The sequence below is a fragment of the Lithobates pipiens genome, unplaced genomic scaffold, assembly GCF_037356315.1.
Source record: "Lithobates pipiens isolate NorthernLeopardFrog02 unplaced genomic scaffold, aLitPip1_a1.2 Scaffold_13, whole genome shotgun sequence".
Classification (NCBI taxonomy): Eukaryota; Metazoa; Chordata; class Amphibia; order Anura; family Ranidae; genus Lithobates; species Lithobates pipiens.
This window is the reverse complement of record NW_027507718.1, coordinates 386,280,420-386,305,791: the sequence shown is the minus strand read 5'-3', so window position 1 is coordinate 386,305,791 and position 25,372 is coordinate 386,280,420. Positions and strand designations below refer to the sequence as shown.

Below are 25,372 nucleotides of genomic sequence, written 5' to 3'. Positions count from 1 at the left end.
AAGAAAATGCATACGGAAGTCGCGCCCGCATATGTAAACGGTGTACAAATCACACATGTGAGGTATCGCCTCGATCGTCAGATCGAGTGCAATAATTCTAGCACTAGACCTCCTCTGCAACGCTAACCTGGTAACCGTAAAAAAATTTAAAGCGTCGCCTATTGAGATTTTTAGGTACCATACTTTGTCGTCAATCCACGAGTGCGTGCAATTATAAAGTGTGACATGTTTGGTATCTATTTACTCTGCGTAACATTATCTTTCACATTATGCAAAAAAAATGGGCTAATTTTACGGTTTTGTTTTTTTTTAATTCATGAAAGTGTCCCTTTTCCCAAAAAGTTGCGTTTAAAACACTGCTGCGCAAATACTGTGTGACATAAAATATTGCAACAATCGCCATTTTATTCTCTAGAGTCTCTGCTAAAAAATATATATATATATAATGTTTGGGGGTTCCAAGTAATTTTCTAGCAAAAAATATGAATTTTAACTTGTAAACACCAAATTCCAAAAATAGGCTTAGTCATGAAAGGGTTAAATACTGAAATTTGCACTTAAAACTGTAATTTTGTAACTTTAGGAAATGCCAGTAAAAACGTGGTCGTGGCAGTAAATTTTGGATGTTGTGGCAGTAAATTTCAATCTGGTAGGTTGGGAACACTGTAGAGCGCTGAGTCCATCTGTAATGGCTCTCTCCTTTCACTTCCCGGGCCTCACAAGCTTTGCTGAGGAAAGGGCAATTGGCTCCTGCTGTTGTCAGCTGAATCTGGTGGCAAAGGAGTGGGGGGGGGGGGGCAGTGCTGAGCCCCCAAGTGTGCCTCCACAGCAAGTGGCTTTGGCTTCCTATGCCAAGAAGAGGTGGAGCCAGGAGCCCCAGTTAGGGGTCCAAGAAGAGGAAGTTCAGGGCTGCTCTGTGCCATTTCGGGCAAGCATAAACCATTTTCGGCTCAACTCACTAAGACCCCTTTCACACTGGGCCGCCAGTGCGTTAGCAGTAAAGCGCCGCTCTTCTTATAGGTGATTTACTGCTGTTTAAGCTGCGCTTTTTGGCTGCTGGCAAGGCACTTTTAACATCTGCTAGCGGTCAAAACGGTTAAAACGCCCACGTTGCTGCACTTCCAAAGTGCTTTTCAGGCGCTTTGGAATCACTAACACGGTACAAAGGGTAAACCGCGCTACTCAAACAGCAAAAGAAAGTAACCTATAAGCAGCAACCCTAATCGTAATACTCCGATATCAAACTAAATAGGTGAACAAAATGAGCTGCGCTAAAAACAAAAAAATTTATATACCTAAAACCTAATCCAAAACTATACCGATAGATATTGAAAAGAACAATATTAAGTGACGAAAATATGATTAGTAAATAGTATACATAAATGCTATCATATCATCATATAAGTGAATAAAGTGTATACTAGATCTGAAGTGAAATTAACATAAATATTATAGAAAAAACCCCCCACAAAAATTAATGTATATTAAAACAAAAATTATGTGTGCTAAATCTAAACCAATAAAATTAGCAAAAATGGTATTCAAAAGCAATAAAGAGTTCATATATAATGAAGAAAAATTTGTCCAAAAAATATTGTTGATTCCTCAAAATTGATATTAAGGTGCAAAAATATCCACAAATGCGTGTATATAGAAAATAATCAAAACAATCCTCCACCAGTGAGAAGAGGGGCCGCTTACCAGAGTTTTAGATCCCAGTATTAGTGAGATCAGTAAGGCAACAGCACAGAGGTTTCTGGATGAACCGTCACAGGCACCACACCGTTTGCATCTCCAATACGAAGGCTCCAATCGGGTAACGAAGGTATCGTAGATTGCTGACACCACGCTGCTTCTATCTCCAATAAATATAAATAAATATTGGAGATAGAAGCAGCGTGGTGTCAGCAATCTACGATACCTTCGTTTCCCGATTGGAGCCTTCGTATTGGAGATGCAAACGGTGTGGTGCCTGTGACGGTTCATCCAGAAACCTCTGTGCTGTTGCCTTACTGATCTCACTAATACTGGGATCTAAAACTCTGGTAAGCGGCCCCTCTTCTCACTGGTGGAGGATTGTTTTGATTATTTTCTATATACACGCATTTGTGGATATTGTTGCACCTTAATATCAATTTTGAGGAATCAACAATATTTTTTGGACAAATTTTTCTTCATTATATATGAACTCTTTATTGCTTTTGAATACCATTTTTGCTAATTTTATTGGTTTAGATTTAGCACACATAATTTTTGTTTTAATATACATAAATTTTTGTGGGGGGTTTTTTCTATAATATTTATGTTAATTTCACTTCAGATCTAGTATACACTTTATTCACTTATATGATGATATGATAGCATTTATGTATACTATTTACTAATCATATTTTCGTCACTTAATATTGTTCTTTTCTATATCTATCGGTATAGTTTTGGATTAGGTTTTAGGTATATACATTTTTTTGTTTTTAGCGCAGCTCATTTTGTTCACCTATTTTGCTTTGGAATCACTGGCCATTCATTGCAATGGGCAGTGGCTGTATACTGCGCTCCCAAACCGCCCCAAAGATGCGGCTTGCAGGACATTTTCTAATGTCTCACAAGCACACCGCCCCACTGTGAAGGCACTCAGGCTTTCCCATTTGGGCAGCATGGGAAGAGGTTTTCAGGCGCTATTTCTAGTGCTAAAATGCCTGAAAACTGCCTCAGTTTGAAAGGGATCTAAGAGATAAATACTGCATGAATTTTTTTGTTAAAATAACTCATGCAGTATTTGTCTCAAAAGTAGTCACTTCACAAAAAAATGCATTATTTAACGAACGTGTTAATTATTTATGTCTTGCAATATTTAGCACTTTTTTTTTAATCAGGCCTGATTCACACTTGTGCAGGTTGCAATTTGCATATTGCAGGTGCATTTTGCATTTTTCAATACACATTAACCACTTCCCGACCAGCGCACGACGATGTACGTCGACAGAATGGCACGGGCAGGCATATTGGCGTACAGGTACATCCAATATTCAATGCCACCCTGCCATCGGGAGCACGCCGCCGGCGGCGCGCTCCCGCGCTGGTCGGGTCCCCGTGAGTCCGGTCGCGGGACCCGCGGACTCGATCGCCGCGGGCATCCCCGCGATCGTCTCACGGAGCGGCCGAATGGAGGAAATGCTGTGTAAACATTTCTCCATTCTGCCTAGCAACTAGTGACGCTGATCTCTGCTCCATGTGATTGGAGCAGAGATCAGTGTTCACTAAATGAAAGCCCAACCCCCCCACAGTTAGTAACACACCCCTAGGAACACTTAACCCCTACACTGCCACCCACTGGTTAACCCTTTCACTGCCAGTGTCATTTACACAGGAATCACTGCATTTATATAGCAGTGATTACTGTATAAATGACAATGGTCCCAAAAATGTGTCAAAAATGTCCGATGGGTCCCCCACAATGTCGCAGTCACAATAAAAATCGCTGATCGCCGCCATTACTAGTAAAAAAAAATAATAATAAAAAATTATTAATAAAAATGCTATAAAACTATCCCTATTTTGTAAACGCTATAACTTTTGCGCAAACCAATCAATAATCGCTTATTGCGATTTTTTTTACCAAAAATATGTAGAAGAATACGTATCGGCCTTAACTGAGGGAAAAAAATGTTTTTTTATATATTTTTGGGGGATATTTATTATAACAAAAAGTAAAAAATAATGTGTTTTTTTCAAAATTGTCGCTCTATTTTTGTTTATAGCGCAAAAAATAAAAACCGCAGGGGTGATCAAATACCACCAAAAGAAAGCTCTATTTGTGGTAAAAAAAGGATGTCAATTTTGTTTGGGAGCCACGTCGCCCGACCGCGCAATTGTCAGTTAAAGCGAAGCAGTGCCGAATCGCAAAAAGTGGTCTGGTCTTTGACCAGCAAAATGGTCCGGTCTGCAAGTGGTTAAACCACTGAAGTCTATGGAACCAAAAAAATAAAAATAAAAAACCCTCGCCCTTTCCATAAAATGCATAGATGTGAACTATATCCATAGGAAACCATTTTAAATGGGCTGTAGAATACCTCCCAACACTTAGGCTGCTTTCACACTGGGGCGGTATTCAGGCGTTACAGCGCTAAAAATAGCGCCTGTGTAGCGCCTGAAAAAAACCGGCCCCTTTAACTCCAGTGTGAAAGCCGGAGGGCTTTCACACTGGAGCGATGCGCTGGCAGGACGGTGAAAAAAGTCCTGCTAGCCGCATCTTTGGAGCGGTGTATTCACCGCTCCTATACCGCTCCTACCCATTGAAATCAATGGGACACCGCGGCAATACCGCCGGCAAAGCGCCGCTGCATCGGCGCTTTGCGGGCGGGTTTAACCCTTTTTCGGCCGCTAGCGGGGGTTAAAACCACCCCGCTAGCGCCCGCAGACCGCCGCTAAAACGACGGTAAAGCGCCGCTAAAAATAGCGGCGCTTTACCGCTGGCGCTGCTCCCGCCCCAGTGTGAAAGCAGCCTTAGAGATGGGAATGAGGGACACCTACCAGCAAACGTATGTAGGCATGGGACACGCCCCCTGTCACACCCCATTAAAGGAGGATTAACCCCCCCCAAAAAAGTTTAATTAAATCCACAAGGGCTTTTTTTTTTACCACTACTGTTCCTTTATATCGGCTTTTAAAATTTACAAATTTGGCAGTTTAGAATTTGGATGAAAGGTTTGTCACTGGGATACACTTTCTGAAGGATAAAAACTTGCATTTTATGTACAGCTATTTGGATCAAGCCAAACTGAGGGGGCAAATAAGGAGGAAAGAGGGACATTGCTTCAAATCAGGGACAGTCCCGCTAAATCAGGGACAGTTGGGAGCTATGCTGTAGTGTGTATGTGCAAAACTGAGAATGCACTAAAAAATGCATAGGTGTGAACCAGGCCCAACACTGCACCAGAAGTGTTAATATAGCACACAGCAATATTGTGAAACTATGAAAACATTCAAGGGTGTTTTCATTCACAACACAGTCTCCCTCTGATGAAATGTTACAATTTATATTTATTCCTGAGCTCAGGGGGAGAACATTTTCACACTGATACATTGTATACTTTTCACTTCCTGGCCAGTGCAGAGTTCCTTAGGCTCCATTCACACCTGAACGTAACGTTTTCTGGCAGAAAATCGTGCGATTTTGCGGCGTTTTGTCGCAATTTTGTCCAGGGCAAAAGGTCACCAATGTAAAAAGAAGAAAAACGCCCATATCTGCCCGATTTGAGCGACAAAAAAAGGGTCCAGAACTTGTTTGAGCTTCAGGCGACTTGGAGTGGAGATGTGAACCATCTCCATTGAGAATAATAGATTTTTTCCCCTCCAGCGTTTTGTAGCTTCAAGCTTCAAGCTACAAAATGCTCAGTTGTGAATGGGGCCTAAGGCCTCATGTACACTGCTGCTGCTAAACGGACGTTTAGGGTCCTTTCACACGGGGCGGATCAGTTCTGATCCGCCCCGTGGATATCCGTTTGCTCAGCGGGGATCACTCTGCTGATCCCCGCTGAGCAGGGAGAAGACAGCTCCGTCTCTGCACACTGCGCAGGGACGGACCTCTCACAGCGCCGCTCTCCCCTATGGGAGATCGGATGACGACGGACCGCAGTGCCCGTCGTCACCCGATCCGATCCGCAGACGGATGGAAAAATAGCTTTTTCCTCCGTTACACTTTTTCGGATCGGAGCGGGTCGGATGTCAGCGGACATGTCACCGCTGACATCCGACGCTCCATAGAGCTCTATGGAGCACCCGTTCAGGCCCGCCGGAAAAACTGACAGGCGGGCCTGAACGGGACGTCAGTGTGAAAGAGGCCTTAGGAGCAGTTGGGCATTTTTTTGTCAACTGCTCCTGAACCCTCTTCTATGTTATCTTATCAGTACATGTACACAGAGTCATTTCTGGGCAGTTGAGTTAAGAGGCATTTCAAGCACCAAAGCTTCTAAACGCGGTAATTTGTGTTTAGCCGCGTTTTGTTTACAGGCGTTGTTCATTTTTGGCTATTTTGAAAAAAATTAATTTTTAAACGCAAATGTGACAAAATGCCACATGCAGCATGTAAACGCAGGAAAACGGACGTTTTAAACATGGGTTACTATCTGTCAGGTTAAATCATTCAGGAGAGTTTGTAAAAACGTCCTGTGTACATGAAGCCTAAATGCTATTTTGTACTTTTCTAGCACCAGGTGATAAATAACGAATGTGTGTTTTTTTTACTGAATTAACTGTAACCACTTATCATCCGGGCCAATTCTGACAGTTTGCTCCTACATGTAAAAATCTCATTTTATTTTGCTAGAAAATTACTTAGAACCACCAAATATTATATATAAGTATATTTTTTTAGCAGAGGCCATATAGAATAAAATGGTAGGTGTTGCAATTTTTTATGTCACACGTTATTTGCAAAGCAGCTTTTCAAGTGCAATTTTTGATAAAAAAAAGTTTTAATTAAATAAAAAAAACACAACACTAAAGTTAGCCCAATTTTTTGTATAATGTAAATGATAATGTTACGCTGGGTAAAGAGATACCTAACATGCAACACTTTAAAATTCCGTCTGCCCGGGGAAACGAGGCAAACTACAGTGCTTAAAATTCTCCATAGGTGATGCTTTAAACACCTTTACAGGTTACCAGTTTAGCACAGGAGGTCTGGTGCTAGAATTATTTATTTTTATCTGACAATACCCCACATGAGTGGTGCCATCACCATTTACATAAGCATTCTGAAGTAAGGTATGCATTCGCATTTGCAAATTTTTTTTAGAATTATTTATTTAATATAAACATTTATTTTTCTGGATTAACCGTATTGCTATCCCAAGGGATGAATAACACCCCTTGTGATAGCATAAGCTGTGACAGGTCCTCTTTATGGAGAGATCAGGGATCTATTAGACCCCAAATCTCTCATCTAGCTTCCCATGCAGCCGATCAGACACAGACCGGTCTGATCGGCTGCTTTCCTGGCTGCTGGTGGCCAGATAAAGAGGGGTGGAACCAGAAGTGATGACATAACATGTCGCTCCCGATTTCTGGGCTTACAGAGCAGGGAGCTCAGTTCCTCTCTCTCTTTCTGTTCAGGGCAGCCATCGCTGCATAGCTTCTTGGGCACAGCGATCAAACAGCAGAGCCCAGGAGAGGCAGCTGCGAGAGAAGGGATCGAGTGGCTAGCTAACCACTCGGATCACTTATGCATGTTAGGGAATCGCTGTCTGAAAAGACACATACCAGAATGATCAGTGGCGGCCCGTCCATTAGGGTCGCACGCACACCGCCCCCCCCCCTTTTTTTGTAGCACGTGATTAGAATAAGAGGCTTCAAAAAAAGGTGGGCTTGGGGCACAGAGCACTGCTGCAGTTGTGTGACTATAGCCTATGAATATTCGCTATTGACACACTGATCCTCCTCCCGGGCGAATCAGGAAGCAGGTCTTGAGACCCATCACCCAATTGGCTGAAAGGACAGTACACATAGGAGGAGGGAGGAGACACACGGCGGAAGCAGCTGTAATGTAGCAGAGGAGGAGAGGACACAGGAGCTGCCTGCCGATACAGGAACCGCTGCTCGCAATGTAGATGGGGTAAGTGCCAGGCTGGATGACCAACCGGCAGAGCTTTTTTTTCAGCGGGAACTTGGTGGAAATGAGTTCCAGCAACTCTGGCTCAGACCCTTTAGTGCCTGCTCACCACAATCACTTGTAAACACAGGAGTCTGATTTCTGAGTTTACAAGTGACAGCTCTGCACTCTGTATGTAATGCAATCCTGATATTTATGCCCCTTTAAGACCCTTCTACTGTTTGTGAGATATGACCACACCCACTATTTGATGTGATTTGGAGGGTGTGTGTGGGAGGGGTTTTGGCGGGTCGTGGTTGAGTTCCAGCACCTATTGTTTGAGAAAAAAAGCCCTACCGATCGAGGAGGGTGCAGGTGACCTGCGACCGCCGACTGACCTACCTACCTGGAGCGGGCGGGGGTAGTTGTTTGCTACCCCCCCCCAGAAAAAAAAAACACCAGCCACCACTGGGAATGATGCCTGTAGGTGCAGGCATCATTCCGTTATAACTACTGAAACCGGAGGACGTCCTCCCAGCAGGAAGTGGTTAATGATTTATCTATTTTTTTGCACTATTTACCTCAATATCTTAACAAATGTGTGGTTTCTACCTCACAATCAATATTTTACTTTGATTAATTGACTCTTTTATAATCTCATATATTTCCAAAAAATGAGTCACATGACCTTCATATCGCATGTGGTAACTTTTAGGCTGGGTTCACACTTGTGCGATGCGGGAACCAGTGCGATTCCTGTGTGGGTTCCCACATCGCACCTGAATCGCAGGCACTGCGATCTGCGAACCACTGTAGGTGTCAATGTAAACTTAATGACACCCCCAGATCGGTTTGCAGATCGCAGTGCTAACTGTCAAATGGTACAGGAATCATATAGCATAGATGTGAACACCCAGGAGATCCGATTCCAGTGTGGACCAAAAAAAGGGTCCTGTATGATTTTGGTGAGAATGCGACAGTTTGTATGGCTGAATTCGTATCGCACATGTGATCTGCACAGCAATTCAGTGTGAATCACGTGCGATGTTTGCGATCGCATAAGTGTGAACCCTGCCTCATTGAATTAACCCCTTTGTATTAAAAAAAAAAATAAGTTTACAATGAATTTAAAGCGGTTGTAAACCCTCCCTAGTGACGTTTAACTATAGGTAAGCCTAGAATAAGGCTAGGTAGTGGAAATATCTCCTAAATGTGCGTCGTTTAGGAGAGATTTCACTTGTAGTGCGCCGATGATTTAATCACCACATGCGCTGTGAAGAACATGACCTCCTTGCCATTTCTTCCCCCAGCGTGTACCGTTACTGAGGGCTCCCATGCTCATGCGCGGGGGTGACATCACGCGACTCTGGCCAGTCAAAGAGCCGGAGTCTGTGGTCCCCGGAAGGAAGAGGGGTGAAGATGGACGCAGCCTGCACAGGGGACAGCAATGGATTTGCTTGCGGGTAAGTGTACCATAATGGGCCAGTATGCGATACACACCAGCCCATTATGCTTTTAATTTGCAGGGAGCAAAAGAGGAAGTAAAACCCATCAGGGTTTACTTCCTCTTTAAGCAGCACCTGTGTCCATTTTTGGGCAATGTATTGGTTATATATGAGCATATGCTTGTCAGCAGTCATGTATTGTGGACCAGCAGGCCTGACAATGGGAGTATGTGTGGATGTATGCCCCCTGTCCTGTGTCCCTGTCTCCTGGGGCCCCTGTCCTGTGTCCCTGTCCAGTGGGGCCTCGGTCTCCCCTGCCCTGGGTCCCTGTCCCGTGGGGCCTCTGTCTCCCCTGCCCTGGGTCCCTGTCCCGTGGGGCCTCTGTCTCCCCTGCCCTGGGTCCCTGTCCCGTGGGGCCTCTGTCTCCCCTGCCCTGGGTCCCTGTCCCGTGGGGCCTCTGTCTCCCCTGCCCTGGGTCCCTGTCCCGTGGGGGCCTCTGTCTCCCCTGCCCTGGGTCCCTGTCCCGTGGGGGCCTCTGTCTCCCCTGCCCTGGGTCCCTGTCCCGTGGGGGCCTCTGTCTCCCCTGCCCTGGGTCCCTGTCCCGTGGGGGCCTCTGTCTCCCCTGCCCTGGGTCCCTGTCCCGTGGGGCCTCTGTCTCCCCTGCCCTGGGTCCCTGTCCCGTGAGCGCCTCTGTCTCCCCTGCCCTGGGTCCCTGTCCCGTGGGGGCCTCTGTCTCCCCTGCCCTGTCCCCCGTGGGGCCTCTGTCTCCCCTGCCCTGTCCCCCGTGGGGCCTCTGTCTCCCCTGCCCCCCGTGGGGCCTCTGTCTCCCCTGCCCTGTCCCCCGTGGGGCCTCTGTCTCCCCTGCCCTGCCCCCCGTGGGGCCTCTGTCTCCCCCGCCCTGTCCCCCGTGGGGCCTCTGTCTCCCCGTGGGGCCTCTGTCTCCCCCGCCCTGTCCCCCGTGGGGCCTGTCTCCCCTGCCCTGTCCCATGGGGCCTTTGTCTCCCCTGCCCTGGGTCCCTGTCCCGTGGGGCCTCTGTCTCCCCTGCCCTGGGTCCCTGTCCCGTGGGGCCTCTGTCTCCCCTGCCCTGGGTCCCTGTCCCGTGGGGGCCTCTGTCTCCCCTGCCCTGGGTCCCTGTCCCGTGGGGGCCTCTGTCTCCCCTGCCCTGTGTCCCGTGGGGCCTCTGTCTCCCCTGCCCTGTGTCCCGTGGGGCCTCTGTCTCCCCTGCCCTGTCCCCCGTGGGGCCTCTGTCTCCCCTGCCCTGTCCCCCGTGGGGCCTCTGTCTCCCCCGCCCTGTCCCCCGTGGGGCCTCTGTCTCCCCTGCCCTGTCCCATGGGGCCTCTGTCTCCCCTGCCCTGTCCCGTGGGGCCCCTGTCCCCTCTGTCCTGTGTCCCCTGGGGTCTCTGTCTACCCTGTCCTGTGTCCCTGTCCCCCCAGGCCTCTGTTCTGTGTCCCTGTCCCACTGGGCCTCTGTCCCTGTTCCCCCGGTTCTATGTCCTTGGGACCTGTGTCTCTGTCTCCCCCTGTCCTGTGTCCCTGGGGCCTCTGTCCCCCTGTCCCTGTCCTGTGTCCCTGGGGCCTTTGTCCTGTCTCCTGGGGCCCCTGTCCTGTCTCTGCCCCCCTGTCCTGTGTCCCTGTCCCCTGGGGCCTCTGTACTGTGTCCCTGCCCCCCTGTACTGTCTCCTGGGGCCCCTGTCCTGTGTCCCTGTCCCCTGGGGCCGGTGTCCCCTGTCCTCGTCCCCCCTGTACTGTCTCCTGGGGCCTCTGTCCTGTGTCCCTGTCCTCTCTGTCCCCCCTGTACTGTCTCCTGGGGCCTCTGTCCTGTGTCCCTGTCCTGTCTCTTGGGGCCCCAGTCCTGTGTCTCTGTCCTGTGTCCCTGTCTCCTCTGTCCTGTGTCCCTGGGGCCTTTTTCCTGTGTCCCTGTCCCCTCTGTCCTGTGTCCCTTTTCCTGTTCCCTCTGTCCTGTGCTCCTGGGGCCTTTTTCCTGTGTCCCTGTCCCCTCTGTCCTGTGCTCCTGTCCCCTCTGTCCCTGGGGCCCCAGTCCTGTGTCTTTGTCCCCTCTGTCCTGTGTCCCTGGGGCCTTTTTCCTGTGTTCCTGTCCCCTCTGTCCCTGTCCCCTGGGGCCTCTAGCTGTCCGCCCTTTCCTCCTCAGTGAGGAGAGGAGAGGGAAGTGAAAATGAAATTGCCTTGTGCAGAGAATGGCTGTGTCGGGGGGCGGGCTCACCAATGAGAAGGAGGCCCCTCCTCCTCCCTTCCCTGTCCTTGTGCTGAGCAAACACGAAACAAACAAATCCTGGGAGGGGGGATCTCTCTCCGGGCTCAGCTCTCTCTCACTTTCCTCTCCTTGTTTTGCTTTCGATCTGGAGCCGTCAGTTTTAGTTTTGATCCTGCGATCTGTTACTATTGGTAAGTAACTTCCTCCTGATCTCCGGGCACACTGCACTGCACATTGGGACTGGGTCTGTGTGTTGTGTGGATGGCTTTCAGGTCTCAGCACACAATTCCAGGAAGCAGAGCCTGTTACGAAATAAATGTCAGAAGGGAGAAGAAGAAGAGGTGTGATTAGGAAGCCTGGATTGGGAGTTGAGATAAAACGAAGTTTTAATTTCGGTTTTGGATTAAGAGTGCTGATCATCATTGGCTGTCAGGATGAGGAGGCTGATCGCTGTGCCAGGCTGGAGCAGTCAGCTGGAGGTAGGTAGATGGGTGGCTAGGTGGGCACTGTGATGGGGGACCTTGGCTGGATGTGCTCTGTGCATGGTGATGGTGGGTGCAGAGCTCCATCCTCAGAACATGGGCAGGAATGCTGGGCACATCACCCAGCTGACAGCCTGCTATTTCCAGTCCTTTACACAGCTCTGATTTCAGTGTGCAAGCAGGAGAAAAGCTTTGCAGCACTGGCATCCCATAGTAACCCATGGATTTTGTGCAAGTCATTTCCCCCAAGTCTGTCATCTGGTGACCATACACGCTTCTCATCAATTTCTTCTCCGATCCACTCTCCCCATAGGATTTATAGCGGAGAACCCATTTGATCGATATGCTACAAGCAGGGATTTCGATCGATAGTTGGAAGATATTGTCTTGCATCTCTATTTTCACCTTGCAGTCTCATAATCTGATCAATAGGAATCCCATCAAAGCAACATGATATCATTTATCACCTGACAGTTTGATCAAATTTGGTCTAACGCGATTATAAGGGAAGTTATGCCTTTTTGATTTTGTCGTTCGTTTTTGATTGGACCATATGTTGATCAGATAGTGAAATTGAAGCGAGTATGGCCACCATTAGGATGTCAGAGAATAAAGGTGAGGGTAGATGGATCGAAATTCACCTGCTTCAGCAGACCGTTCAAATTTCAAGCCATCTATGGCCGTTCCTATTTGTCACTCTAATGATTGACGCCTCTCGATCGGGACTGTTGGTATATTTTTGTTCGATCAGTGCTTGCAGCCTATTGGCGACGGCACTGATCGATAGATTTTGACAGCAGAGGAGTTTCGCTATCAGAATACAATAGAACAGCAGGGAGGATTTCTTCGTAGCCCTCAAATGTGTGGATGGGGGAATCAATTTGTTTTGATTAAGCAGTTGACTGATTAAAAAATCGATCTATTTATGGCCAGCTTGGACCTACAGATCTGTATATGTAGCTACAATGCCGTTGCTGTAAATGCATTGTTAGATGTAGTAATAGTACTGTTCTTGCATAGTGACCACTGGTTGAACTGCATTCCATATGTTTGTATGTGTAGAATATATTAAGGGCCCATGTAGAGGTGCGCGCTTTTTTTGTAGCGTTGGGTAGGTATGTTGTCATGCCTCATTGTAAGTTTCTTTGGTGTGTGTGCGTTTTGATGTGCAATTCGTAATGCTGTTGTGAATTTAGAAAATGCAATGGATAGGGTTAACAGCCATTGACCAAGGCTATCTAAGCGGGCCTTCACCCTATCCACTCAATTTCTAGCATTCCACTCAGTTGTGTTTTTATTTTTTTGGTGGGGCACATCCCTGCACTTCTTGGCTCCTCAACTAGGCGAGAATGATGCATCTGCTGCCCGCAGCCTTGTAGGATACTTGCATGATGCATCCCTGGAGGCCTGAGGGTACTATGCAGTGCGTCATGGGGGGGTGGCGGTCTGTTCCTAGTTTGATACGCTGCTATTGACTTTATGGGCCTCCCAACATTAAAATGCAGAGAAAAACAGAGATGTATTTTTTTTAAACTCGCTGCACAGTGCCAGTGCTGCTGTTAGAAATCACAGTTTACTATGCTTCAGTTATGGATTTGGGGGGGGGGGAACCAGATACTGGAACCGATCCCCCCTGCAGCAACTGATAGGAGGGTAGAGGAAGAGAAGTTGGGGGCGCCACAGCTGGATCGGTTTCAGCAAAAGGGCAGTACAGCTGGCCCTCTTGTTCATCAGGTGCCCAGGCCACCCAGTTAAACTGGTAGGACCTTGGCCCCGTACAGGTAGGCCGGTTGTACTGCCCTGACTGCAGCACTCAGAAGCTGTTTCTTATGGAAAACCATGATACATGTGTTTTGAAATGTGTAAAATGAAAATGCAACAGCAAAAATGGGACCTTATGCTTTGAGAGTATGTTTGCATATATAATATAGATTAATGAATGTAAAAAGCAAACTTGCACCCACCCTGTCATTATTATATAGCGCCAACAGTTTACACAGCGCTTTACATAGTCTGGCAATATCATATACAATATTAGTGAGTAACCAGTTGGATTGCAGTCACATAACCTAGACAGTGCAGTGTCCGCAGTCCCAAGAAGGCCTTAAATTGACAGCATGCGAGTCTTTATTTACCAGCTAGAAAAGGTGAAACATTCACATACGACCCAGGAGAGTTGCACAATTGTGGAGCAAAGTCTGCAAAACAATCTTTCAGAGAGGACAGACTTTATCCCAGTAACATGAAGTGCGTTCTGCAAAACCGGTGAAAAGCAAGTATAGACTGCCGAGCTAATAGATTAATTGGCTCCTAGAAGTGACAGCCCTTAAATGGGAGCGGCTAAAAAGCACGCATAAACGTGTGTTTTTTGCTTTTTTATTTAAAATTTTTTTTTTTTTTTTTTGGTGTTTGAGAGTAATGGTTTTCATCCTCTTGAGTGTTGTTGGGCTTTGGTGATTTTGCGATAAAACATTCAGGCATAAATGGATGCTGAAGGGGCTCTGGATTTGTAGAAGCACCTGTGTGCAATAGCTTCTTCACACTTATACGTTTTAACCCACAATGCATGTACATGGGTTATCCAATGTTTTTAATGGTGTTAGTTTACATCTGTGGGATGTGTTGACATGTATTGTCCATTTCTTGATGCATTCATGCACATTATAGAGCCTACTGTTGACAAAGGTGTCATATGCAAACACATTATTATTGATAACACTTGTAAAAATGCATGGAATTGTGCAAGGAAAGGTGTGACTGCTACTTTACTTAGTGTGCTAGTGATTGCTTTCAACAGAGACGTCAGCTGGAATTGGCTCTACTTGTGATCACAGTATGGTTGCTGTGCAAAGTCAACACAGCTATGTGGAATCTGTAAAGGGTTTACACCTCTCCTTGAACATATACCTTTCTCTGTGCTTTCTCATGCTTTTTTATATGCACAATCATTCGTCCATTGGCTGAGATTTCTTGGATTGTCACAAAAATAGATTTTGTTGAGCCTTTCCTCCACACAGCAAATGGAGACGCAAGTCCCGTACGAACGATATGAAAATCGGAAGTAAAATTTCATCCGATGAACGTTCTGACTATTTTCGGATCGTTAGTATGGTGCTTTTGACGGGTGATTCTGTTTTTGTGTCAGACAACAGCTGGATGTACAGACTATAAAATATTTGTCGTATGTGAGCTCAACGTCTGATTTTCGTTTAAGGCCTGAAAAAAATCGTAAGTGCAAGACTATGCATGCTCAAACTAAAGAATACATTATTCAACACATTATGTCACTTCTGAAGTTGAATTGTGGCATACAAATTTCATATTGTGAGTAACCTCTTCACTTTTGACATGAGACTAGCATGCAACAAAAAAACGGACGAACGGTCGCCCAAAAATCTGATCGTGTGTACGAGGCTTGAAGTGGAGTTCCATCCAAAAGTGAAACTTGCACTCATTTGTCACCTCCCCCCCTCCGGTGCCCCATTTGGCACCTTCCGGGGGGGGGGGGGGGGATACCTGTCCTTGATAGGTATCCTGTTCCCACTTTTGGGACATCACCACTTGGCTCCCTCCTCCTTCCCCTGCCACCGGGCCAGTAGGAGAGAGGAGCGGAGCTTCATGTATGCGCAGTAGGGTCCCGGCTTGAAGCCGTAAGGCTACACTGCTGGGACCCCCTACCCACAATATCAGCGACATTACATTTTGACAGCCAGCAGAATATCTTCCACTACCTGTCTAAGTGGGGATCGGGGAGCCAGTCCTTTCGTAACATGTTACACCCTGATAATGGATATAACATCTTATGAAAGGTGAACTAATCCTTTTAAAAATTGAAGGAGCAGGATGTAAATTTTTCTCAAACAAACAAAATTCTAACAGTGAAGGTGGTTTTCATTTGGGGAAATTCCAAAATTGAATGATAAAAGCAATCAAAATGAAGTATTTTTGAATGACATTCGTCAAGATTCTGATGGCATTATCGATTGTACTGAGAATATTTTTCATGAAAATTTACCATTTTAAAGGCAGGCAAAGTTGGCTCTAGTTTCTGGAGGAATCAACTGAAGTTCATGGATGGCCTGGCTCATCAAAAGTTAATTTTAAAATTTGAGTTGGGTGGAAATTTACCAGCTGAACAGTTACTGCATACTATCTGTTTGGCAGTGCCACTGTACTGAGGCAGAGGTGGGTACCTGAACACAATGGCTGGCAGTGTGTCTTCCTTCATCCACACTATTAGGCCTTGTTTTCACAGGGTGTACTACAGCATATGCCCCTACGAGGGCCATAGTTCCCTGCATGGGGATGCTCCAGTGTACCATGCAGACAATCACATTGATGTCCGTTTAAACACAGCGGTGCAGATCCTCGAATGCAGACACCAAATTGAAAGCAGTGTGTGAGCAGTCACTGTGTCCCAGTTGACATCAATGGGACTGCCTGCACGAAACACCTGTGCTTCCCCTTGTGGGTAAACGCAGCCCTTGCAGTGGTGTACTCTGTAGTACACCTAGAGCTGCACGATTCTGGATAAAAAGAGAATCACAATTTTTTTTTGCTTAGAATAAAGATCACGATTCTCAGCATAACATCATCTTTCACATTATACAAAAAAATGGGCTAACTTTGCTGTTTGTTTAGTTTTAATTAATTGAAGTGTATTTTTTTCCCCCAAAAAATTGTGTTTGAAAGACCGCTGCGCAAATACAGTGTGACCTAAAATATTGCAATGACTGCCATTTTATTTCCTAGGGTCTCTGCTAAAAGAAAATATATCATTTTTGAAGGTTCAAAGTAATTTTCTAGCAAAAAATATTGATTTTTAACTCGTAAGCAACAAGTGTCGGAAAAAGGTTTAGTCTTTAAGTGGTTAAACTACCTTCATTTACAGACCTGAAGTTCATCCTTTTTGATCTAAAAGAACCAAATGATACATTGGGGGTTATTTACTAAAGGAAAAATCCACTTTGCACTGCAAGTGCACATGAAAATGCACTTGGAAGTAAAGTCGCTGTAAATCCGGTGGGGACATGCAAGGAAAAAAAAAAAAAAAAAACATTTTAGCTTGCAAATGATTAGATGATAAAATCAGCAGAGCCACTCATTTCATATCTACCCCTTAAATTTGGAGCGACTGCACTTCCAAGTGCATTTCAGTGCAAAGTAGATTTGCCTTTTGTAAATAACCCCCAATGTTTCTTTTTATTGCTCAGCACTAAGCTATGTTGTGATAAACTTTGCTGGCTTTAGAATTGCTTTGCACTTGTTATATGAATCGTAGAAATGCTAGATTTAGATTGTAAGGCCCCTTTCACACCAACGTCCCGTTCAGGCCCGCCTGTCAGTTTTTCAGGCGGACCTGAACGGGTGCTCCATAGAGCTCTATGGAGCGTCGGATGTCAGCGGTGACATGTCCGCTGACATCCGACCCGCTCCGATCCGAAAAAGTGTGACGGAGGAAAAAGCTATTTTTCCATCCGTCTGCGGATCGGATCGGGTGACGACGGGCACTGCGGTCCGTCGTCATCCGATCTCCCATAGGGGAGAGCGGCGCTGTGACAGGTCCGTCCCTGCACAGTGTGCGGAGACAGACCTGTCATCTCCCTGCTCAGCGGGGATCGGCGGAGTGATCCCCGCTGAGCAAACGGACATCCACGGGGCGGATCAGAACTGATCCGCCCCGTGTGAAAGGACCCTAAGGGGGGTTGAATCGAGTTTTTTTTTATTTATTTTTTTTAACAATGAGCTGTACCTGGGGGTCAATGAGGCCTTACAGCTTTGCGGTAAAACATGTGGCTGCAAGGCAGAGGAAAGGGGTGTTCATGTGCAACCATTATGCTTTACAATACCAATATTATACCCACTGTTGTGCTAAATCGGGCCCTGCGGCTACCGCCCCTCAAGGCGCAGCAGTGCTGGTGTTTACGGGTTAAAACAGCCGGTGAGGAGGTCACATAATGGGGATCGCTCTTCAGACCACACCACAAGTTTAAGCGAGCCCTTGAGCTTAAATGGGGGGGGGGGTCAAGATATGTATGGCTACCCATACCAAAAGTTATTTAGGCTAGAACATACAGACTTCATGCAGATGGTGACCTTGGTGGAGATTGATTCTTGGGCAGTAGTGTGATTTAACCTAAGAACAGATGTGGATGTTTGCCTGCACTGTATAGCCATGGTCATCGGCCAGAGTTGTGGCCTTGTCTACACTATAGTGACCATGTACTTCCCCATCCCGTGAAGCTTCCCACCTAGGGTTGCAACCTCATCCCTTTAAAATGGAACACATATTAATTACACAGGTTCTGTAGCTGCTTAAGGCGGTAATTAAATTCACTTTGTGCTTCATCTGCATTAAATTAGCCTCATAACCTGTGTATGTCATGTGTTCAGGTTTAAAGGGATGAGGTGGCAACTCTACTCCCACCCCGATGACAGCTGGGGTAGTTGGAGACCTAAGCGGGTACGTTTTTCAGTCAGCTGGTGTTGGTTATGTAACAGGATTTTGTTCAAACTTTATTGTGAAAGTGTTTGCATCTATCCAATAACAGCTGCTGTGTGCAAGGTTTCTATTTCCCAGCTTATCTTCTCTGCCAGGATTGTCCAGGCCCACACATGGCTGTGTACACTACAGACAACCAGTACACACGGTCAGCTTTTTTCCATACGTAATAGAGGAAGGCTCCTGGTGACTGCAGGCCTCAGCACATAAAAGTGTACTGGGCCTGCCGCCTGACAGGCTCTCCTCCAGTGTTTACTGCAAAGTCAGCAGGCACTGCAATAGTTAAGCTGCTTGAAAGCTTCTCTCCTTTCAGTCAAGTAAGTTTCATGATTGATTTCACGTCTGGCCTATAGCAGTGCTCCATTGAGATGAGATTAGCCAATCATGTTCCTTTTTAACACGTCAGTGAGAAGGAAGGACTGTGTTGCTGGCAACTTCTAATAAGCAGAGGGGGAAGGGAGGCTGCCTGAGACTCCATAGCTGTAGTAGTTCTGTAGATGTACAGCGCATGCTGGCTTCTGAGCAGCTAAGCCTATCATCTATAGGCAATGTTTTCTTCTACATGGCAGCAGTGAAAGCAAGTCCTGTGTGTGTGTAGTGTTGTATTCAGTACGAGACTGCTACATACTAACACATATAGCATGAGAAAGCGGTATAAATTGTGACGCTAATAAAAAAACTGAGGATTAGAAGGTAGATACTATCTATAGCAGGCCATCCAGTCCAATGACTTCTCTATTTAGTACCTGAGAATGACAGCTGTACACTGCAGCGCTAAAAAAAAAGCTGCTTTTACAGGCATTTTCAGCTTGAATTGTGTGCTTTCTTGTGCATGGTTTTTATTGAGCTTCTTCAAGCTCCTTTTTGAGCTGTTTTCACCATAAGCATTTTTTTTTCCACAAAAAGGACCTGGGGGTCCTAGTAGATAGCAGGTGCATGCCATTGCTGAGCCTATTAACAAAGCAAACAGAATATTGGCATGCATTAAAAAGGGGATCAACTCTAGAGATAAAATGATAATTCTTCCGCTCTACAAGACTCTGGTCTGGCTGCACCTGGAGTATGCTGTCCACTTCTGGGCACCAGTCCGGTTTAACCTTAAACTACGTAGAGGGTTCTTTACTGCAAGAGCGGCAAGGATGTGGAATTCCCTTCCGGGGGTGGTCTCAGCGGGGAGCACTGATGATTTAAAAAAATTATTGGATAAGCACCTGAACGACCAATCACAATCACGCTGAAGTCAGCCGGATTTGACTGTGATGACGTACGACTGGACTAGAATAAGGAAGTTCATAGCCAGTAGCCAATAGCTGCCTTAGCGTCGGTTTTCGTCCATCGGACTAGCATACAGGCGAATGGCTTTTTCGACCAGACTCTAGTCCGTCAGAAAGATTTTAAACATGTTCTAAATCTAAAGTCTGTCTGATTTTTCGACAGTAAAGGTCCGATGAAGCCCACACACGGTCGAATTGTCTAACGGATTTGTTCCGTCGGACCTTTGCTGTTAGTCTGGCCGTGTGTACACGGTATTAGTTGGAGTTTGGCTTCAATTTGTTCGTGTATGTAAATGTGCTAGTTCATCTAATGTTGCGTACACGCGATCACACAATCCGATAGACTCAAGTCCGCCGGACAATTCCCCGCCCCCCCCCCCTGTTTTTTTTTTTACCCAAAAGTCCGGCGGACTAAGAAAGTAGTTTTACACCAAAATATGTCTGCCGGACTCGCAGTCCGGCGGACAATACGGCAGTGTGTGTGCTAATCTGCCATACTTTTGAAATGAACGGACTTTCCCGCGCACAGAGAAAAGTCCGTTCATTTTGAGCGCGGCTCCAGGTAGCCGGGACCAGCGAATGAAGCGTCGCTGGCCCTGTCACCTGGTATGGACTTAAAGGGGAAGCCCTACGCCGAAAAAACGGCGTGGGGCCCCCCCTAGGTCCATATAAGACCCTTATCCGAGCGCGCAACCCGGCCGGTCAGGAGAGGGGGTGGTGGCGAGCGAGTGCCCCCCTCCTCCTGAGCCGTACCAGGCCGCGTGCCCTCAACATGGGGGGGGCTTTGAGGAAGGGGGGCCGTGCGGCCCCCCCACCCCAAAGCACATTGTCCCCATGTTGAGGACAAGGGCCTCTTCCTGACAGCCCTGGCCGTTGGTTGTCGGGGTCTGCGGGCGGGGGGCTTATCGGAATCCGGGAGCCCCCTTTAATAAGGGGGCCCCCGGATACCGGCCCCCCACACTATGCAGGGACGGACCTGTCAGAGTGCCGCTCTCCCCTATGGGAGATCGGGTGACGATGGACCGGGTCGGATGTCAGCGGACATGTCACCGCTGACATCCGACGCTCCATAGACCTCTATGGAGTATCCGTTCAGGTCCGCCTAAAAGTTTTTCAGGTGGACCTGAACGGATCAGTAGTGTGAAAGAGCCCTTATTCAAATGAATTAGCTGCCCAAAATCGTAAATAAACTAAACACTATTCCAGAAGTTCTCCATGTGGTTTAGAAATTGTGCCTAAAGCACTGTGTATCTTTACTTCCTGTACAATGTTGTGACCCACACTACCTCTATTTCCTCTTAAAGTGGTTGTAAACCCTTACAACACACTTTGACCTACAGGTAAGCCTAGATTAAGGCTCGCCTGTAGGTCCAAGAAATATCTCCTAAACCTATACGGTTTAGGAGATATTTGCCCGAAGACAGGCACCGCTGTCTACGGTGCATGCACCATAGACAGCGGCGCACTGAGCGCGGCATTTTCAACGACGGAGCTGCCGTGCGTGTCGGCTCCTGTGCGCATGCGCGGGAGTGACGTCATCGCGGCTTCGCCGAATGACAGCGGCGGAGCTGCGAGACCCCACCGAGAAGATGGATGCGCCGGACTACAGGGGACAGCGGTGACTTCGCTGGCTCCTGTGTCAGGTAAGTGACACATAATGGACTACTATGCGATGCATAGTAGTCCATTATGCTTTGCCTTTGGCAGGGAATGAAAGAGGAAGTAAACTCATCAGGGTTTACTTCCTCTTTAAGATCTGGTTTACACCTATGTGTTTTCACTTTTGCAGAAACACACTACAGTCCATTTAACATGGTATCCTATAAGTGACATTCACATCTGTGCATTTATTATAAAGGGTCAGGGACTTATTTATTTTTTTCCCACAGCAGGTTGCTTTTTTGGTTCCATAGACCTCAATGGAAACTGCATTTTTGATGCATTTAAGCTGCATTTTTGCAATTTTTTCCTGCAAAACAGACACCTCCCCAAAAAGCAAAACGCACCAAAAATGCATTAAAAAAGCACAGAAAATGCGTGTGAAAAAAATGCACCTGGAAAACGCATCAATCGCAACCTGCATCGGTATAAACCAGGTGTTTTCAGTTTTGCAGAAACACCCTACAGTCCATTTAACATATAGAAAAAGGGGGAAACAGACTGCGCTAAGGTGAAAGATTGTGAAGTGTGTAAAATAATTGTGAATTTCTTAAATGATAAAAAATATCAAAGGTGTTCAGCTGCGGCTTCACTGTATCACATACAAGCAAAATAGATAAACGAAAAAACATAAGCCGCGCTTAAACAAAGAAAAATGTGATCAGCTACTTGTACAGTAGTATTAAGATATACACTATATAGGGTACAGTGATATTAGGATATACACCATATAGGGTACAGCAACCCTTTAAAAATATGTGCGTAATATAGAACACATATATATTATTGTTCTAGATTCAAAACTTCGCTGCTGTGATTCGCTATATATAATGAGAATGCATGACATAACTTATAAATACGAAAAATATATAAAACATCAACACCCAGTGTATAAACAATAAGTCCGTGTATAGAACGCCAAAATGATTGACGTAAGGCTGTAAATATAAGACCTCTAAAAATAAAAAATAATGTTCATGTAATCCAAACTGAGAAAAATCGTGTTCAATCCACCACCAGCATGTGTTAAGATTTGCTGCTTACCAGACGAATATGACCCCCCACTACAGAGGGTCACACAGAGCTCTATGAAATTGTGCACCACTTCCAGCCACAGGGGAGGGGATTCCACGATGTCCTCCTGACCTTGCTGCTTCAGAAGCTCTTGGGAAGAAAAGCTCGCTCCCGTATACTTGGCTCAAGGTCCAAAAGAAGGACTCAAAGGCAGGGGCATCAAAATCATAAAGGGAGATAAAACTCAAAATAGTATAAAACCCTTTTATTTTGGGATAAAAAATATAAAAATACACTTACAGATGTGTAAAAGAAAATACGCCTTAAGTCCGTGGCGCCGGCCGGACGCACACGGACAGACCCGTTCTCCTGGAACCCGTCACAAACACGAGGTGATAGCGTACCGCTCAGCGGTACGCTATCACCTCGTGTTTGTGACGGGTTTCAGGAGAACGGGTCTGTCCGTGTGCGTCCGGCCGGCGCCACGGACTTAAGGCGTATTTTCTTTTACACATCTGTAAGTGTATTTTTATATTTTTTATCCCAAAATAAAAGGGTTTTATACTATTTTGAGTTTTATCTCCCTTTATGATTTTGATGCCCCTGCCTTTGAGTCCTTCTTTTGGACCTTGAGCCAAGTATACGGGAGCGAGCTTTTCTTCCCAAGAGCTTCTGAAGCAGCAAGGTCAGGAGGACATCGTGGAATCCCCTCCCCTGTGGCTGGAAGTGGTGCACAATTTCATAGAGCTCTGTGTGACCCTCTGTAGTGGGGGGTCATATTCGTCTGGTAAGCAGCAAATCTTAACACATGCTGGTGGTGGATTGAACACGATTTTTCTCAGTTTGGATTACATGAACATTATTTTTTATTTTTAGAGGTCTTATATTTACAGCCTTACGTCAATCATTTTGGCGTTCTATACACGGACTTATTGTTTATACACTGGGTGTTGATGTTTTATATATTTTTCGTATTTATAAGTTATGTCATGCATTCTCATTATATATAGCGAATCACAGCAGCGAAGTTTTGAATCTAGAACAATAATATATATGTGTTCTATATTACGCACATATTTTTAAAGGGTTGCTGTACCCTATATGGTGTGAGTCCATTTAACATGTTTAGTTAGTTTCCTAATGGTCACGTTCATTTCTGCGCATTTTCATGTTGTGCGTTTTTTGGAAAGGATCAAGGATTTTTTTATTCTATTTTTTTCCTGCAGCAGGTTGCATGTTTGGTTCCATAGGCTTCAACGGAAATGCTTAAACACATCAGAATTTCAATGCTTGCATTTTTTATTTGTTATCTTGGGCTTGCAGGAGAAACCAGCAAAAACGGACACTTCCCAAAAATGCAAAGTGCATCAAAAACCCATTAAAACGTATGTGATAAAAACAGAAAATGCGCCCAGAAAATGCATCAACTGCAACCTGCATAGATATAAACGAGGCCTAAAGCCAGCACCATTTTGGCAGTGTCCCATATCTTCTTCCTCCATCCCTCCTCCTGCCCACCACTGACCACAGATCCCGTACATGGGCAGAAGAACATAGGATCTGCTGGAAGAAGAATCACTAGTGCCTATGCCGGAGCTGGAGGCTAAGGTCCTTCTAACAAACGCTCTGCAGATCCCACCACAGAAAGAATGCCAAGAAATCAGGACACACTGGGCCTGCACAGGTATATGTCACCTGCTAAAAACATGACAAAAACTGGATTCTGTATCTTTAGCATTGTCGCACTTTAGTAGTCATGCAACAAATTGCTCAGATGTGAAATGGGGGATAGAGTTCTAACCCTTCCAGATGTTGCTAAAAATTAGTTTGCTGACTTATCCCAGTTTTTTTTTTTTTTTTTGTCACTTTCTGTCCTGACAGGAAGTAAGCGCAAATCGTTCCAGTAGAAGCACAGCAGTAAATCCTGACAAAGGAAGCCATCCCCACTGGGGGAAGACAGCGGTTATTGCTAGCGACAATAATCCACCACCAGCAGTGCACCAGCCACTAGCGATAAATGCATGTAAAATCTGGCAGGCTGGTTGTACCCAAGTTGATCAGTCAACTTGGTACATTCAGCCTTGCCCATACCTGGTTCCAATGCAGGAACCCGTCTATGGCCTGGCCTTAGACGTGTGATAGCTCATCCCATGTTGGCTGTGTAGACTTTTGTAGAGGTAGACCGATTGTTTTATCCGTAGACCATGTATGGTGTTCATTCTTGAAGTCTTATAGGCGGTTTACATCTTCCATTCACAATTCAACAGTAAATAAAGGCATTTCACTCCTTGAACAAACATTCGGGGCAAAAGTGTTTTCTTTTGAAGTGGGTTCAAGCTTACCTGGCGCTTTCACAACTTTGTAAACCCAATGGCTTCTTATCTTATCAGAATATGAATTTTTTTTTTTCCTTGCTATTGATTGCACTATGGATATTTGTCCTTCCTATATATCACTACACTGGAGGCCTGAGATCAAGTCTTGTGAAAGGAGAGCAAGGAATAGAGAAGGAAGGACTGACACACCCATGGCAGTGAGCCCTCAGGAATGTGTGTGGATGAATGGGTTACTAATGAAGTTTACAACGCTGGAAAACTGGTCTGGCAGCCTCACTTCTTAAGTCTGAGTGTGTACAGCTTTGCAGCATTTATCTACTTCTCCCATACAAATTTCAGGGTGTTGTGTAAGTTCTAAATCCATTTCAGGTTCTCTGGCTTTATTTAAAACTGATCTCTGGGGAAAAAAGCAATATTTGCACATTTGCTATGTAAAAATAAATCGCCTCTAATTATCTGGATGCTGCTGCATTTTTTTTTTTTTTTTTTTTTTTTTTTTAATTCTAACTTTCATACATTCTGACACTGCTATAAGTACTGAAAATGACATTTCGGACTCTAGTACGCTGCATAAAGTGAAGGCTGCGTGGGTCACTTGCACTACACCTCTTCCATTCATAAAACCTCTTGTAGTATTCCCTCAGCATACAAAGTTTTCTTTGTTTGGACGAGGATCAGATGAATATCACAATCTCCAATCACAGAACACCTTGAATTTTGTGAAAAGAATACAAAATGTTTTGTGAACAGATACGGTAAATTGTGAGCAGCCGACGTAGCCATAACTGTTTGAAGTATGCTAAAGACAGGAGTGTCATTTTCGAGCCGACAGATACAGTGGTGTCAGAATAAATTCAAA

The 25,372-nt window shown here is 45.7% G+C and overlaps 1 protein-coding gene across 2 annotated transcripts in view; it reads left to right on the top strand.

Annotated features, from left to right (window-relative positions):
- The first annotated feature begins 11,270 nt into the window (after nt 1-11,270).
- IRF2 (interferon regulatory factor 2) overlaps nt 11,271-25,372 on the top strand; it is a 103,146-nt gene continuing 89,044 nt past the window's right edge. Inside the window, exon 1 of one of the 2 annotated variants that reach the window (XM_077477295.1) lies at nt 11,271-11,437. Coding sequence is in view for 1 of the 2 variants with exons in the window: in XM_077477294.1 (XP_077333420.1) it covers nt 11,681-11,725 (45 nt within the window). In the remaining variant the exon portion in view is untranslated. The other variant, XM_077477294.1, reaches the window with a different exon arrangement.